The sequence below is a fragment of the Oryzias melastigma genome, linkage group LG12 (genome assembly GCF_002922805.2).
Source record: "Oryzias melastigma strain HK-1 linkage group LG12, ASM292280v2, whole genome shotgun sequence".
Lineage (NCBI taxonomy): Eukaryota > Metazoa > Chordata > Actinopteri > Beloniformes > Adrianichthyidae > Oryzias > Oryzias melastigma.
The window spans coordinates 3,178,474-3,196,939 of NC_050523.1; the positions used below are offsets into that span (position 1 = coordinate 3,178,474).

General features: G+C 39.4%; 3 protein-coding genes across 3 annotated transcripts; 2 read left to right on the forward strand and 1 right to left on the reverse strand.

Moving 5' to 3' along the window:
• Positions 1-1,188: 1,188 nt before the first annotated feature.
• Positions 1,189-2,729, forward strand: f2rl1.1 (coagulation factor II (thrombin) receptor-like 1, tandem duplicate 1). Its single transcript, XM_024298699.2, has 2 exons — positions 1,189-1,371; positions 1,536-2,729. The coding sequence occupies exons 1-2, from the start codon at positions 1,284-1,286 to the stop codon at positions 2,597-2,599; spliced, it is 1,152 nt and encodes a 383-aa protein (XP_024154467.1). The 5' UTR covers positions 1,189-1,283; the 3' UTR covers positions 2,600-2,729.
• Positions 2,730-8,310: 5,581 nt separating this feature from the next.
• Positions 8,311-13,009, forward strand: LOC112162740 (proteinase-activated receptor 2). Its single transcript, XM_024298621.2, has 2 exons — positions 8,311-8,576; positions 10,829-13,009. Exons 1-2 carry the CDS (start codon positions 8,504-8,506, stop codon positions 11,911-11,913), a joined length of 1,158 nt encoding a protein of 385 aa, XP_024154389.1. The 5' UTR covers positions 8,311-8,503; the 3' UTR covers positions 11,914-13,009.
• A 3,839-nt stretch (positions 13,010-16,848) lies between these two features.
• On the reverse strand, positions 16,849-18,122 carry ch25hl2 (cholesterol 25-hydroxylase like 2). Its single transcript, XM_024298713.2, has one exon. It carries the CDS (start codon positions 17,900-17,902, stop codon positions 17,003-17,005), a length of 900 nt encoding a protein of 299 aa, XP_024154481.1. The 5' UTR covers positions 17,903-18,122; the 3' UTR covers positions 16,849-17,002.
• Between the last annotated feature and the right edge of the window lie 344 nt (positions 18,123-18,466).

Sequence of the window (18,466 nt, forward strand, 5' to 3'; positions counted from 1 at the left end):
AAAGCTATTTGCAAAAAGTTAAATTTGCTAAATGACTGCAAATTTGGTTAGAGAACTATTAGCGCTGAAGTTGACTTAAATTCCTGAAAATTTTGAAGCAAAGTTGCTTAAAAATCCCTAATACATCCCAACTTTCCAAAAGATATTTTGGGTGCTGCTTAAATAAACTCCAAATTAGTCCTAAAAAAACCTCTGTAAATGCCAAATTAACCAAAAAGCTAACTTGTTGCTTAAATACTAGCTAAAATCTAAAATAGCCTAAAATTCCTCAGGAAACTAAATTAGTCAAAAACGATATCTTGTTGTTAAAATAGAAGCTAAACTCTAAATTAGCCAATAAAAACCTCAGTAGATAACAAATTAGTCAAACGTGTTGCTCAAATATTAGCTAAATTGCAAATTAGCATAAAACCCCAGTAGGGGCCAAATTAGCAATAAAAGCTAACACATTGCTTACATACCAGCTAAAGTCTAAAATAGCCTAAATTTCCTCAGTAAATCAAATTTGTCAAAAACGTCAGCCTGTTGCTAAAATAGAAGCTAAACTCTAAATTAGCCACAAAAAAGTAGATAACACATTAGCCAAAAACGTTAGTTGCTAAAATATTTGGTGAACTCCGCATTTTTGGAAAAATACAATAAAAAATGAATATCTTCATCTATCTATATAAGCCATATTTAAAGGCTTGTTGCTAATCTACTTAACATTTTGAAATTCAAAGACTTTGTCTTTCATTTACTATGGACCAAATTTTGCTAATATTTCAAAAATTAGAAAGTTTATGAATACCAAGAATACAGGAAGTAATGTTCTGACGTTTTTTATACCAAGATTGCTGAAATTGCTTAAAGTGTGATTATTTTTTATGTGCCGAAAAAAAAAACGTTTGGAAAGGAGCAGGAGAATCACTTTTATTATCATTAGAATTTTTATTAAATTCACAATAGTTTTTAAGAATTATGAGTTTTATTTTTCCAATGTCTAATGATAAGTAATTTCCAGCCAAATAAGAATCCTTTTTACTCTTTCACTTTAACGAGTGAAACTCTGGGTGTTTAAAAGTCACAACAGTTTGCCATACAGCGTAAAAATAACAGCTGTTGCTCAATCATCCACAAGAAAAGCCGACGCGAGAGTCGCCCCGCCCCCCTCCCTCCGCTCGGGTTTAGTGGCTGCCGTCGACTCACTCTCATCTGACCGCGTGACGTCACTCAGGTGCGATCGGCACCGTTGTTTTAGGAGGAGCCGCGCCCCGCCCGCCGCTCAGTTCCCATCCGCAGCCATGAGTGCCGGGCCGCGGTGGCTTCAGCTGCTGCTGCTGCTGTGTTGGACGCAGAGGAGCCTGACGGGGAGCGATGTCACGGAGAAAGGTGCGTTTCCTGCTTCGGTGTTTTCATTCTTTTAGACGAAGCTTGTTTGACTCCAAACGTCGACGCTTGTTTGTGTTTTGAGGCCTTCCTTCCTCTCCTGAATGACACTCAATGACTTCTCTGTTCGCTGTGTCTCCTTTCAACATGTGTTGTTGTGTTTGTAGCTGCACCCAGAGGCATGCCGGGAGTGGAGACTAACGCAGGTGTGATAGTGGGACCTGTAGCCCTGCAGGTCCTGAAGAGCCCCCTCACTACAGTCTTCCTCCCGATCGTCTACATCGTCGTCTTCGCCGTGGCGCTGCCCACCAACGCCTTGGCGCTCTGGGTGTTCCTGTTCAGGATCAAGAAGAAGCACCCGGCCTCCATCTACATGGCCAACCTGGCTCTGGCCGACCTGATGTTTGTCGTCTGGCTGCCGCTGAAAATCGCGTACCACTTCCACGGCAACGACTGGACGTACGGTCAGGGTTTGTGCGAGGTTCTGGTGGGGTTTTTCTACGCCAACATGTACGGCTCCATCTCCTTCATCGCCTGCATCAGCGTCCAGCGCTACTGGGCCGTGGTGGATCCGCTGTCCAAACGCATGAGGAGCAACCGCATCGCCGTTTTGGTGTCCGTCGCCATCTGGGTGACCATCTGGCTCCTCACCATCCCTCTCTACATGTACGACCAGACGGTCAAGGTGGTCAACACTCAAATCACCACCTGCCACGACGTCACCAAGCTCAGCCAGGCCAGCACGGCGGCGGGATACTTCATGACCATGGGGACGGTGGGGTTCGTGCTTCCCTCCGTGGTCTGCATCGTCTCCTACGTCCTCATGCTCAAGGCTCTCAGGAACACCATGGCCGACCCCACCATCGCCAAGAAGCGGCAGAAGGCCGTTGTGCTGATCATCACCGTCCTGGTGATGTTCGTCGTCTGCTTCACCCCCAGTAACATCATGCTGCTGGTGCACTACATCCTCCTGCTGGGGGAGACGGAGAACACGCTGTACGGGTTCTACATCACCACGCTGTGCCTGGCCAGCCTGAACAGCTGCGTGGACCCCTTCATCTACTACTACATCTCCGAGGACTTCAGGCAGCACGTGAAGAACACGTTCCTGTGCAGGAGCGAGAGGACGGTAGGCAGGATGAAGGTCTCCTTCAGCGCCATGAAGTACTCCAAGAGAAACAACACGTACTCCTCTTCCAGCACCAAGAACACGCAGAGCTCCGACTTCTAGATCCAGATCTTCTACAGGGACTTTACTGAATTTACAAACGTAGGTTGTCAACTTTCAGCAACTGTGCTTCAATTTTATTCAGTTTTTAATGTTATTTTTTGAGATAAATGTACCTATAATTTTAAACAAATAAACTTTTTTTATGAAATTTATTTTAATAATTGGTTATTTTGTGCATAAAGTAAAAAAAAAAATCAATTTATTATTTTCCAATTCTAATCAGAAGAATCTTAATCACCATTTTATTTTTTATTGACATATTAAAGTAAAATCCTCCTGTAATAAGAAAAAAAATTGCTGAGAATCGATTAAAAAAATTAACTAATTAATCGCAAAATTAATTGCTATCATTTTTTTTTTCTTAGTCTCTGTATTTGCCGACCACTTATTATCTGCGAATAATCACAATAAGAAATCACACACGAAACTCTACATTTAGAACATTTATTTTTAATTATTGGTGTCAATTACAAAAAAAATCTGATTAATCGCACTTTTGTGTTGGGATTAATCACAATTAATGATGATGTTTCACCTGGTAAAATTTATTTGAACAATATGGCACCAGATCATGGATCAAATAATCCACTTTTTGTTAAAAAGTGATCTAGTCCATAAAAATAGCAAGAATAAACGACTAAAATCCGATTGAATATTTATCTCTTCTGGAAATGACATAAAAAGGAAAATACCTGATTAAATGTTTTAGCCTGTACCATAGAGTTAAAGAAAAGGACTGTTTCTTCAATTAATTTGCATTAATACATATTAACACGTTAATTCTTTTTAATTAATCGCGTGTGTTAATGTTCACAGCCCTAAAAAAAAAAAAATACTCTAATTACAAAATAATCAGAATTCTTCTAATTCATTAAACTAAAATTTAATCATCCTTTTGTTTACACATTTGTGTAAACACAGAAAAATATGTCTAAAAAATATAATACAAACAAAAAGCCTAAACAATAAAAACAAAAGCAAGTGGAGATTAAAATGTGTTTTTGCCTCTAAAATTGTGCACTTTGTGTGAAGATATACCTCGTTTTAGGTGAAGTATGGCGATCAAATGGGAGTTTTTACGTAGTGTTTGTAGATTATTACGTTCCTTTAAAACAAAATCCAGTTTAATCTGTAAGAATCCTCAATGACAGATCTGGATTTGAGGTTTTGCTCTGAGCTCAAACTGTCAAAAGTTTCAAGCAAACAATCAAACACATAAGAAGACATCATGGATTCAAAATAGTCCACAATTTCGCAATACATATTTTAATATTTAAACTAGAACATGAATGAAAAACAAATATTAGACACAATTTGTTATGTTAATTTGAGGCTTATTTTACTATGAAATTACATCTTTATTTAGAATCTGACTCGTCGCATTTAAAACTATAAATGTTTATCTTTAGCTTGGAATATTTTTAATATATCTTTGGTGTTTTAAACCTCATAAAGTCTCACTCTGATCATCTTTAAAAACATTCCCAGTGGTCTTTTAATTATCATTATGCTGCTTTTAGCTAAAACAAAAAAAAAAAGTCATTTTCTAGAACATAGTTTCTGCAGAGCGGCATGAGTTTATCAGAAACTCAACTCTGAGTTGTGGGCGTGACTTTGAGTGCATAGTGAGCCTGCCCTACCCTCCCATCATCCCTTTATTTACACTCTTTTCACAGCTCATAAGTTATTATTATGAAGGACCTGGAAATGAAAACACTAACTTGTAACTGTTTTATTCTATTTTATTTAATCATATTTATTTATTTATTAACTAATTTTAATCCTATGGGTGTAATTTTTGCCTCCTGACCAAGACTCCCTTGAAAAAGAGATCAATGGATCTCAATGGGATTTTTTTCCTGGTTAAATAATAGATAATTAGATTAAAACTCTCCTGCTAGCTTACAGTTCTTCACACTCCCAACCATTAGTGGTAAAAATGACAAACAGTATCAGAGCTATAAGGTTTTGAGCCAGAATGAAAACAAAGACGTTTATGGTTTTAATAGACTACAAGTGGAGCTTGTGGCTTGCCGTAGTACAGCGGTGTCCAAATCCAGATCTCGAAGGCCGTTGTCCTACATGTTTTCCAGGAACCCTGCCTTATCTGCAGCTGATTACCATTCTGAAATAACATCTTCACTACCGGGATGACGCAAATGAGGCATAGAGCAGCTGTACTTAAAGGTGTAATCATTGGAAAAACAATTACTAAATATAACTCAGACGAATCTCATATCAAGAAGTCTCTTGATCTCCTGCTGGAGGACGTTAGCGGACAGATTCTGAACGTGCTGGAAGAAGTGAGACAGCTGTCAACAGGATGGAGATCGTTGAAAAACGAATGGACGACCAGGAACAGAATTCCAGGATTAACTACTTAATTATCAGTGGATTGAAAATCAAAACTCTGTCATGTGCGCATGCAGTGACCGCCTGGAGCGGTGAGGAATCCAACGAGGAGAAGATGAACTCCATGGAGAAACAGGTGGAAAACTTAATAAAATCCAAAGGAATTTCTCTGGATGCAAACATCTGTCTCCCGCTACCCGGGAGAAGAGAGTCCGACAAACCTGCAATTCTATCAAGGTTTGTTAATCAGAAACATAAAGCAGCTTTATTGAAGCATGGAAGAGGATTGAAGGGAACCAACGTTTTTATGAATGACAACCTCACAAATGGAATGCTGACATCGCCCAATGAGAACGCTATTGGAACCAAGAAATGTTTAGAAATGCAAATTTAGGCTTAATCCTCTTTTTCTGAGAAAAACGCTTCAAGAACACATTAAAAACACAACTTTCAGTGAAAGCTATTGGAAAAAAAGTTGAAAATCTATTGATATGAGGGGCCATACCATGATTTTCTTTAGCCTTAAAAACGGAACTATGTCCATTTATATGATCATATATTACCTTTGGAGCTCTAAAAAACAAACTATTTTATAATATTTAAGTTATTTTTTCATTTTACTTCCTACCCGGAAGTAAAACAACTTGATTCTTGTCGCACCGCCCGCCGCTGCGTTTGGGTGCTGCCCATTTCATGACATCATCCTGGAGCCGGCAGCGTGTCTTCGTTTCTCCCAAAAAAATAAACATCCTTTTTTTTTTTAAATGGATACCATATATCTGATCTTGCTAGCTGATTACCACTAGTTTCACTGAGAAATTTGGTGTTTGTGTTACCCTGAGAGCGAAGGTTTTTATAGGATGACTCAGAAATGCATGAATGAATCTAAATACTTTAATATTTATAGTAAGGATTGAACAGTATAATACACTCAAAAGCTCAAAAAGTTGTTTCTTCTCTGTATAGCCCCTTTAAAATAAAATTATGGCTTCTGAAAAACTAAAACAAATGAAGGTAAATGTTTTGGCCTTTTTATGGAATCCAAAAACTGCTTTTTTGACAGTTTTCTCACGATAATGAGATCCACCGTCTCATTATCATGAGAAAGAGAGGCAACTTAAAAACCTTAAATATTCCGAATGAACTACGTTAACAAACGCTAATGTGTAAAATGTGCAGGAAAAGGGACTGAAGTGGTTTTAATGTTTAATCAAAGTCTCTCAAAAGGTGAAAGTCTGTGTTTGTCCAAATGGGTCATTAAACGGTGAAAAGAGAAGAAAGGAGGTCCAATGTCTGCTTCAGCTCTATAAACTACAGACCAACCTCCTACTTGTAATTCTTAAGATTATTATGTTTGAGCGGAGGATTAAAAATTATATATTTTATTTTTAAAAGTGACAGGTAATTCTTGATTCTGCAAAGAAGTCTATAATAATTTGTTTATTATATTTTTAAACCTTCAATATTCTCCAGCTCTACCAATGCAGTTTACAAAGATAAGCCTTCACATTTTTTTTCTTTTTCTAGATGTTTAACTCATTTATCAGAACATCGGCTTCATACCTTCAGTTTTTATACGACCAGAAAGCAGGTTTAAGTGTAGCCATGAGGTCATGGACATTTTTGGAATTGTTCTGACTCAAAAAGCAGGCTTAGGGTGTGGGAGAGCTCTAAAGGAAGAGCTAATAAGGAAGGTACAATATGCAAACAAAAACCAAATCCTGCTCTTTTACTTTGTCATATTTACTTAAACAAATATTATTTAAATAAGTGAAAAAAGTCAAGAACATTTCTATAAAACCCATAAATGGTGTAAAGCGTATCTCTAGAAAATGAAGACTATAGAACTAAATAAATGAAAGTTTCACCTTGACCTGCTTTATTGACGTTGTGTGGGGCAGGCAGGACATTTTCTGTCACACTATAGAGGTGGTTAAACCAGTTTTAGGACAATGAGAACTGTCTGGAATATTTTGATTTTGTGTGTTTAAACTGCTGCATGTGATCGAAGTAAGAAAGACAAAGTATTAAGGCCTCTCAGCTTTAACTTTGTTACTTTTTTAAAGTTGAATTTATTTTTCTCACAGATTCTTTTGAACTGTTAACCTAAAAGTAATTTATTTTAGGTTCTTAGAGCCACGACCTTTTAAGAAATCAATTTCATTTTGTTCATTTTAATTTTCAGAACTCTTTCAGGCTCTTGTTACAATTTATTTCAGCTTTATTTTGTTTAGCAGATCAGTAATAAAAAAATCTATTTTCTTTACTATTAAAACTGTTTAAAAAATGTTCTCTTTTTAGCCGTATTAATAAGAGTCAGTTTAAGCAAAAACTAACAAACAACTATTTAATTATTTTTATTTAGATAATTTATTATGTTAAGAAGATCCTAATATATAATTTTTTATCCAATAAAAATAATATATTTTCTTTTTGCTTTTATTTTTGAAATTATTTAAGTGTTTTGTTTATTTTTTAAATGAAGCATAATATTAGTAATAATTGTTATTATAACTTTTTAGAAACCTTTCACGCTCTCATTTCTATTTAATTCAGCTTTATTTTGCTTTGTGCACATAAGTTTAAAATATTAAAACCGTTTAAAATGTTTAGACTTTATAACAATTTTTCTTTTTTTAGCTTAAAATTGTCATTTTAAGCAAAATCTAAACAACATTTATGTGATTTTGTAATAGAGTATGTATTATGTCAAGAAAATCTTAATGTTTTTTTATCCTATATTAATAACAACAATAATAATAATAGTTTAATAATTATTATTATACGTTCTTGTCATTTTTATTTTTGAAATTAATCAAATGTCTGTTTTAACTCTTTATAAGGACTATAACAATAAGAAGAATATTTTTTTTTAGAAATCTTTCAGGCTCTAATTTAAATTTATTTCAGCTTTATTCTGTTTGGCACACCAGTTTTTAATTTAAAATTCAGTTTTCTTTCATTTTAAAACTGTTTAAAATTTTCCAGCTCCATAATACCCTATTCTTTTGTTTTATTAATTATAAATACATGTTATTTTAATAAACAACGTTTAAGTGATTTTAATTTAGAGCATTTGTTATGTAAGGAGGATAGAAATATATTATTTCTGTACCTTTTCATAATAATAAAAGATTTAATAGTAATTATGATCATTTTTTTTTTCAATCAGTTTAGGAAGTATTATATAAACTATTTGAAATACTTTTGTATTTCATTTTTCGTTTATATTTTTAAACTAAATTAAATGTTTATTTATTTATTAAAAGGAGCATAATAATAATAATAATAGTATTAAATAATAATAATTCACTCTTTTTCTCCAGAAACCAAACCAATAAAATCAGCATCCGTGTTGACTCACGTGCCGAAACCATAGCAACCGTGAGGGAACAACAGCCACCTGAGAACAATGGGGGGGAGGACGGTTTCGAGTGACGTCACTGCTTCAGCAGGTAGTCTCGGGGCGTGTCCTCGGAGGTTTCTTAAAGGGTCTCCCCATCAGAAGAAAGCGATAAGACGCACGCGCGGCCGGATCATCTACCTGTGAACATGGCGCCCGCGCGGATCCTCGGAGTCCTGCTGCTGCTTTTCTGCTGCTTCTCTCTGACGACATCCAAAGAATGTAAGTTCTGCTTGAATGTCACTGACGGGATTGATTTAGGGGGAAAAAAACAGTCATTTTACCAGAGGAATGGACAATAACCTTTTCTGTTAATAATTAAATCAGGAACGTTTATGTAACAACTAGTTCTTTTTATGATTTACTTTATTACCTTTACTATAAAAGCTCATTTTTATGTTTAAATAGTAGATTTAGGTTTATACTTTTTGATTAAAGTTGTCATTTTTAGGACCAAAACCATCGGTTTCACGGTGAAGCTCTGCCTGATTTTGTGTTTTTGAATTTATTCAAATCAAATCAAACTTTATTTATAAAAGCATGTTGAGTGAAGTCTCACTGTGTGGCTGAGAGGAACTTTTAAATCTGAAACTCTTTGACAAGAGCTCATGAGGTTTATAAAGAAGCCTATAGGGACTAATTACCATAACTTCTAGTTATGTCTTAGGACGTTTTGGTTTTGGCATTGCCTGTAGGGAGATGTCCATTTGTAGTCCTTAAGGGCAGGTTTTGTGCTTCTCGTCCGTGTTTCATCCCTTGCTGTTTGTCTTTGGTGAATCACACCTTATAATCAGCAGAAGGTGGGGCAGGGCTTTATAGAAACCAGCAACACAACACACTGCAAAGACCTGACTGTCTTGTTTGAACAACCTTCAGCGTGTTCCTTTGCTTTTATAGAAATGCTATGTGCTAAAACATGCTAACGTCGTTATGAGTCATCAGTTTTTTTTTATCCAATTATTACAAAATCGGATTTCAAAATGCTATAAAACAGTTTCTACAGCACGTTTTCACATTTTTCAGATTTTATTTGTAAGAAGCATAGAAGAAGCAATATGTTGAGTATGTGGTATTTTTAGTTAGTATTTGTTAGCTTGTACATTACTAAAGCCAATGCTACGTGCGCCTGTGCTAGCATGTTGACGTTGGACAGACCTGCACAGGTTTGAAACTTAACCTGTTAACGATGGAGATGTTGCTAGCAACACCTAAATAACAAACGCTCTTTGATGTACCGATCAATACAATCGTGAATTAGCAGATTCTGACCTTGAGAAATTTGGCTCCACTTTTGTGCTGATAGGCTACTCGTAAAGTGTTTCTTGCTTTTCTTCATGATAGAAATCCACTCCTTTACGATTGTGTAAGCAGTTCAGTATATAATGTAGCATATCAATGCAAAGCTGCTATTCTTTGGTCCAGAGATTTCTGGAATATTGACAACTGTGTAAACGGTTTAAGAGTAAAGGTGTATTCACACTGATGGTGGAGGTTAAGTCAGGAAAAGATGCGACATAAGACGTTCTGAAGTCCCGCGGCGCAATTTGAGTGATGGGCGCGTCGCCAAGGTCTGGCCCTGGCCTCATTGAGACATTAAAAATAATTGAAATAGGTCTCAGTATTTTGTTTTTTCCCTCTCGGGTTAATACGAGACAGTGAACCTTCAAGCTCAGTCACAGAAACACAGAAACACTGTGGAAGCGACCGTCATACAGACACAGCCCCTTGTACCTGGAAAATCTTTTAATAATCATATAAACCCAGACATGGAGAAATGTTTACCGATAAACCTGATTTCTCAACATCCTCTGTGTCTTCCATACTATAAGTAAAATATCCACAGACACCGTTCCTTATGCGTTAGCTGATAGCTCCTCCCACATGTGGGCGTGGCGGCTCAGGAACACATTTTTTGACAGACGACAAGCAGCGAATTCATCGTGACAAAATAAGGACGGGGCATGCAAATTTGTCGTTCGGTGTGAATGCACCTTTACAGTAGAATGGTCAACACTGCAGCTAAAGCTCCGGTCTTAAAGGGTTACGCTAAAAGAAATTCATTTTGGAGTCCCACAGGGTTCTAGAATCAATGTATTTTATTCCTAGGAGAAACATTAGTGAATGTTCCTTCTTTTGCTGATGACGAACGAGTATTTTTAACTAATAAAGCCAAACAAAACTAATCATTAATTTGGTCTCCATGGTTACCAACTACTTCAAAACCAACTATTTGTCTCTAAAAGAAACTGAGTGACTAAAACATGCAGACCTACAGTAGATTTTCTGATTGTTTTTCCAAAGCTTATTAGCCAAAATATTCAATATTCGATTAAACTCATCAACGTACCTGTTGGTTCTTGACCAACAAACACTTGTTTGTTTTGTTTGTTTGTTTGTTGCAGTAAGAATTTTTAATGAATTGTGATCAATTGCTTTCAGCCACCTAACAATTTTTTTATTTTCTTGTATTTCAGCTCGATTATTTTTAGGGCGCGAAGACCCTGAAGTCTCGAATCAATACATCACAACTGAAGAAGCTGTGAAGACTCTGAAGAGCCCCCTGACCACTGTTTTCTTCCCGATCATCTACATCCTGGTGTTCGTGGTGGGACTTCCCGCGAATGGAATGGCCATCTGGGTGTTCCTCTTCAGGACCAAGAAGAAGCACCCTTCCTCGATCTACATGGCCAACCTGGCTCTGGCCGACCTTCTGTTTGTCGTCTGGCTGCCTCTGAAAATCTCTTACCACATAAACGGCAACGACTGGACCTACGGGGAGCCGCTGTGCAAAGTCCTTACCAGCTTCTTCTACGCCAACATGTACTGCTCGGTGCTGTTCATCACCTGCCTCAGCGTGCAGCGGTACTGGGTCGTGGCACACCCTCTATCTATGCAACGGAAAAACAACAAAATTGCGATTGGCGTCTGCGTGGGCGTTTGGATTTTTATTTGGCTCACTACCACACCGTTATACCTGTACGACCACACGGTGAAGCTCAAAGACCCCAATGTGACCACTTGCCATGATGTGAGCATCATTAAAGACCCTAATTACCCCTTCGGCTCCATCGAGCTCCAATTCTACTACTTCATCTTCATGGGTCTGGTAGTGTTCCTGGTCCCGTGTTTGGTGACCATCGTGGCGTACATCCTCCTACTGAGAACACTAGGGGGCAACAAGGAGGACGACACGGCGTCAAAGAAACGACACAAAGTAGTTGTTCTGATCATCGTGGTCTTGGTGACGTTCCTGGTTTGTTTCATCCCCAGCAACATCATGCTGGTGTTGCATTACTCCCTGGTGAAAGACGGGATCGGAGGGAACAGTTACAGCTTCTACATCTCCACCCTGTGCCTGTCGAGCCTCAACAGCATCCTGGACCCGTTCATCTACTACTTTGTGTCCGAGGACTTTAGGAACCACGTGAAGAACACGCTGCTCTGCAGGAGCAGCCGGACTGTGGAGAGAATGAGAGTCTCCTTCAGCTCCATGAAATACTCTAAAAAGAACAAGGCGTACATATCGGAATCGGGAACCACACAGACCAGCACCTTGTAGCGTGAAGCCCTGATTGTCAGATTGACCCTGATACTTGAACTAGCGTAACTCTTTGACTGTTTAGGAAATTAAAGGGGCCTTTACCATGCAAAATCAACTTTTTGACCTTTAAAGTGAATTATAATATTTAGTTCTCACTATAAACAACCCCAAAATGGTATTTTGATCCATTCACGGATTTCTGAGTGAGCCTCTTAAAACCTACGCTTTCAGTACTAGCTCCTCTTAACTCACATAAACAGGCGGGTTCTCACGTGCTGATGTCACAAATTGAGAACAACCCCTTTCAGAAGGAGTCTGCCAGAACCGCCCATAGGCTTATATGAGCACCCAATTTCTCCACGAAGCTAGCGGTGATCAGCCACGACCTTTGTCTCTCAGCTAGTGGTGATTAGACTCGAGTTTCACTGCTCAGCTAGTGGTGTTTAGCCACTAGCTTCGCCACACAGCTAGCAGTGATCAGCCGCTAGCCCTGGCCATCGCTACAACCATTGTAACGATGACCAGGGCTACTAGAGGCAGATATACAGTATGCACATCCATCTTTGCAAAAGTTGAGATGTTGTTTGTTTTTGTCGATCCCGAGGCCGGTTCTAGGATGACGTCATTAAATGGGCGGCATTCATAATCAGCAAAAGGCGGAGCCTCAGATATAATTTTACTTCTGGGTAGGAAAAAAAAGCCATAAAAGTAACTCATATTTCATTAATGATGTCTTATTTCGTAATAAATGATCCTATTTATGTATATAGTTTACTCAGAAAGAAAACATTTAATGTAATTCCAGCAGATACTGAAGCAGACAAAAATGTTTTTGTAGTGGAGTCAAGCTGGTTTATGTTGATTGCATAAACACTTTACTACGATAAAGTGTTACCTGTTGTTCAAACATGCTTTTCGTAGCTTCAGAATCAGCTGGAATTGTGTAAACGGTTGAAGAGTTACAGTAATTCAAGGAATTACTAACATTGTGTTGTTAAAGGGTTAACAAAGCTCAAGTTATATAATGTGAATTTTACTTGGATGTAAATATGTTTTGAAAATATGTTTAATATGTGTTTTACATTGTAAATAAATGTGTAAAATGCCTGTTCAAGGGCGGGGTTTGGTGCCATCGGCTTCACATGTTTGTCAAAGATGAAGCTAACGCTAGCATGTGTGAGATGTTTTTGCAGCTTTTATGTTTTTATTTTTATTTGCTGACTGTATTTTTTACAGTTAGCCAAATGTTACATATTTTTGTATAAATAAATAAAGAAACCAAAGCAATATCTGTGAAACTCCTTCGTGGCGTTGCGTAAGTCCTGGTTGAGTCACGCCGAGCCGTCCTCTGACGGCCTCAGATGCAATCAGGTTGGTCATCAAGCTCTGTGAAAATCTTGAGAATTCTTGGAATGTGCGGCTCATTTTTACCCCTGAGGAGGAGCGCTCCTTTTGGAGCTCGGAACTTTATTGGTTCAAACTGTCAAGACGGAGCAGAGGTTTGGAAATGCTTGAGAGCAGGATGGGACACGCTTGGACGGTGATCCAATCCACAGGTTTCAGTTCAAGTCTTTGTTTTTTACTTCTATGTCAAATATTTTTGATTTTTAGCTTTCACTAAAGACATGTTTCTTTGTGCTTAAGTAAGACAAAGGGTTTAGTGATTCTAACGGAGGGGTCCTTAGGTCATTTGCTTTCAGAGATAAGGGGTCAGTGTTTTGAGCCCCACCCAGGCCGCTTCCCTCCCCCAGGTAAACAGACCGTGAATAGCTTCCTGTGTGACGAGTGGCTCAGGTAAATGATTAAGAGTCATCTGTCCTTTAGTCAGCACTCGAGTTACCTTATTCAGGCATTGTGGGTAGAGCAGCGTCTGCCATGTCGCTCTTCAGGTTGAGACTTACAATAAAAGGAGCCCTCTGCAGAGGTTGTATTAAAACAATATTTTATCGAGGATAAAACATTGAATAACTTTTTATGAATTATTACAACAGGGTTCATACAGACAATACTTGGGAGTCTCTCACTGGAATATTCCATTGCTGCAGAGAGACGGGGGAGACGAAACACTTTCACATGATCAGCCTTTTATCATTTTAGTACATTTTTAAATTACTTTGTTAAATAATAAACTTATACCATGGTCACTGCTGAAAGAAATACATATTATATACATTTTTAGTACTTTATTCTTACTGGTTTTTATGTTAAAATCATTTTGTAACAAAAATCGGACAGCTGGCATGTCCATTATAAAGCTATTTGAAGGACAAAAATGTTTTCTACTGTCTTTACTGTTGTGATAAACTGCAGAATATCTGTCTGCTTATGTGCTAAGTTTCTGTTGTTTCAAATCAAATAACTTTAAGCCTGCGCAATAATAGATTTATATATTTATTTGGCCAAAACTTTGTTTTTACGTGTCAATTAATACTCTTCTATGGAGATCCTGCAGCCAATCGAAATCAAGTATTCAACCAGACCATAGAATAAATGTTATGATGTTTTTTAATCTTAAAAATAAAAATGTTAGCATTTTCATTATCAACCATCATTTCCACCATGAATATGCAAAAAAAAGCACTTTTTTCCGATTGCAAGTTCTCCATATTTGCTAATGCATCATGGGAAATCTATTTCAGTCACCTAAAATATTTAAAGTGTGTTTGCAAAGTCTGCAACAAAGTAGAAGTCTGCAGGATTGATTATGTAAAAGTTTGAAAAGGTTTATTTGCAATAAAAGTTAGACTTTAACCCAACATTTCACACTCCATGATGATGAATTCTCAACAGTATATATATATAACATTTTCTTATAAGTAAAATGTGTTCAGATGTTAATGATTCTTGTGAACTTTGCTGCTCCATTGTTCCTGAATCTTCAGACTATGATTCAACTTTATTGTATACAAGTCAATAACATGAAGTCATCATCCAACCAGCAGTGCATTTTTGCAATGCAGACTAATGCATATATATATACTGGCACTGGAGGAAGACAATGATGACTATGAAAAAATATTTCCTCTTCTGAAGGTCGTACCAGTTTTAGCACTAAAAAAAATGGTTTTAAATGTTTTTTTGGAATAAAATACTATGTCTAATACTTTCGATCCACTTAATTTAATTCGATTTTGAGTTTAAACTGTTTACACATTTAGACACATTTGTTTAGAAATACATTAATAATCAATTTTTATGGTTTGAAGATATTTATATTAATATGACACCGTTCACATACTGTAAATGTATTAGTAAAATCTTAATGAGCTTGCTAATACCATGAAACCCCCTCCAGGAGAAACTCCAACAATTGTTCTGATTCTCCTGGAGGGCGTTTCAGTTTGGCCACTAGGTGGCGATCACGCTATAGCATTACACCTTATTCCAGAAGAAGAAGAAATTATGACCCACTTGGTGAACCAAGCGTTAGCATTAGCCGTTCTATAGGAAATCCCATTACCACCAAGCTAGCTGACTTTAGCATTACGCGTTTGAACAATCTCTACATTTATTATTATTATTGATCTACTAAGATTAGATTAATTCAGGTGGATTAATTGATTTTATCAACCCAGCCCTTCTAAAAAGGGAAGATCAGGGGCGGAGCTCTGTGGTTAAAAAGGCTTTGATCCCCCACACTATTTCTGAGTCAACATTAGCATCAATATTGACAGTAAAATAAACATTTTTAAATAAAATCTTGAGCCCTCCTTGCTTCAGAAATAAAACAGGAACCTTCCACTCTTCTATTTTCATTTGCTCCGCCCTCACCTTACCAAAAATACAAAATGTTCTAGCTCTTCACCTCGGGAAGACCATAAAATATTTACATTTTCTGCTGCAGGTTAATGCAAATCCAAAAGCTAGATTAAAAAAAGTTCTAGCAGATCTGTAAAAGAAGAAACACAAACAAATGAGTCACAGTAAACTGGAAAAAGACAGAAAACAAAGACGGAAATCCAGAATGTCAGAGAAAAAGGGCTGACAGAAGACACACTGATAAGCATGTGGACACAAAAAACAACCACAAACATGTCTGGTCGGTTTGTGTTCCTCTTTTGCCTGCAAAGGGGGAGGAGCTTACAGATCCTTTTTAATGTTTAGACAATCATCTTTTTCTTTCTGCATGAAACCAGCTGCAACATGTTGCTTCTTTACATCACTTTAGAACTTCAAAACCAAGCAAGTTTTAAAAGCAGGTATGCAGATGAACTCAAACAGCCGAGTTCTCAGAAACCCAGAGCAACCAACAGGTACTGATGAGATGTTTTAGACTACTGGTTCCTCATCCGGAGGATGTGCAGAACTAACATGAAATATGAGGATCGTCGCCTTTCACACACTTTAAAAAAAAGCTCACTGAGACACTATAAAGATCTGCAGGGTGTGTCAGGTGCAGAGCAGAATCAGGTCTGACCGGTTCTGACTGCTGTTGCACTGTAAACAAGAGCAGACCGTGACGGTGAGTCACCGGCTCCAGCACACTTTCAGTCGACGTAATCCCTAAAGTCAGTTGGAAATGTTCTCGATTAAGAGAAAAATGTAAACACAGAAAGTTGTTTTTTTTCTGTGTTTGCTTGTTGTTGTTTAATATGCAGATCTCGCAGGAGGAGGGACCCCTGCTGGTCGTCCAGTGTAAATGCATGTGTTTTGGTTTTGAAAGAATCACTTTCTGCAGAAGTGATGACTCAAGTTCAATATTTGTTTGACTTATTTTAACTATCCGGAATACCGACGAGGCTGCATCCGGATCCGACTTTACATTCTCAGGATTCTCTCCTTTGTGGATGCAGATTCCTGCAGCCGGACTGTGTCCCCTCAGAGCCAGACGGATGGATTAGTATTGCATCCACGCCTGATGCTGGGACGCAGCTAAAAGACGACCATTCATTGCGAGAGGGAGGCAGAGCGCGTGTGAATCCTCTCACCGTCTGAAACACTGAAATCCTTCCGTCGGTTTGATGATTTATTCTTGTAAACACCTGAGAACACACAGGAGGAATTTCTACAAACAAAACACGTTTGTACATTTTCATTTTTGACACTCAGGAGGTGTTAGAGCAGACTTAGTGAGAAAAGAGAGAAAGTAAACAAGTCAGTCGGAGGATTATTCTTTCTTCTCATTCATCTCGTCTGGCTCCCACTTGGCAGCGTGGCCGGACTGAGCTGGCACGACGTGCGTCCCCCCCAGCCAGTCCCAGTGCGCGAAGAACGGGGCGAAGTTAGTGCCGGGCCGCTGGTGGTGCACGTCGTGCTTGGGAGCCCCCCCCCAGAGGCCAAAGGGCACCAGGTTGTGCATGGCCCAGGGGAAGTCGTAGCCGCAGTGGTCCTCGGTGGAAACGTAGACGTTGAAGACCATGAAGCCCCACGTGGTCAGGCAGTGGCACTGCAGCAGGATGGGGTCGATGGTGGCCCAGAACCCCACGCTGAACAGCTCCCAGCCGGACAGGTACTGCGTGACTAGGCTGAAGGGCTGGTTGTACTGGTGGTGCACGGCGTGGAAGGTGCGGTACAGCCAGGGGACGCGGTGGTGCAGGAGGTGCCACAGGTAGTACTGGAAGTCGAAGACGAACATGCAGCCCAGGATGCCCAGGAAGAAGCTCCAGAGAGTGGGGGCGTCCGGGGGCAGAGGAGTGGGCGGGCGCCACAGCCACTGCGCCACCGCGGCGGGGAAGATGAAGAACAGGTGGTTGTAGACGGTGACGCCCAGTGTCGTCCAGATGTTGGGCCAGGTGACGGGCTTGTCGGGATGCAGCCGATAGCGGTTGATGCAGGGCCAAGAGGGAGCCAGCAGGTCCAGCGCCGTGTACACCCCCACCAGCACAAAGTAGGTGGTGACAGAGAGCACCACCGGGAAGAGGGGGCTCCTCAGGAGGTCATGGTGGTTCTGGTGGAGGTAGTCCCAAAGAGGTTGCAGAACCAAGTCCTGGGACTGGCCCCCGGTCACGTTTCCAACATCCGACATCCAGGACAAAGCCTCTGCTCTGAGCAACCGGCCTGCGCTCATCACCAATGTGCCGCTTCGCCTCCAAAATGGGCCGACCCAAACGGATTATTTCTGACCAGCCTCGGGAGAGGAGAGATGAGAGCAGAGGTCCAATCAGACGCCTCGTATAGGTTAAACAAATTGTCTGGTGATGTGGTGCCAAATTGGACTGGCGGAGCGTCTTCGGCTCTTATGTATGTTCAAGCCCCACCTCCGCCCCCTCCACTCTCTGCATTTTAAAAGAAGCCCCTCTGTAAAGGCCCTTTTTCATGGCTGCGAGGACGGCAGCCAGAACTCAGGAGCCGGGCCACAACGGCGCTCATTTTTGACCCAGATCATGGAGAGAGAGCTTCCGCCTCCTTGTGAATCTGACTTCAGAGGACCTCTGCGCCGGCAGCACAATCAAAAAAATATCAGATTTTTCCCGTCCTGCATGCTAATAGAGAACCAGCCTCCCACATCCGAGAAGTCATTAATCATAGAAACGTTGTCAAACCAGACGTGTTTTGAAAGGAGCCGGACAGAACTGGAGCGGCGACCGCAGCGACCGCAGCGACCGCGGCGACCGCGGCTCCAGTTTCTATG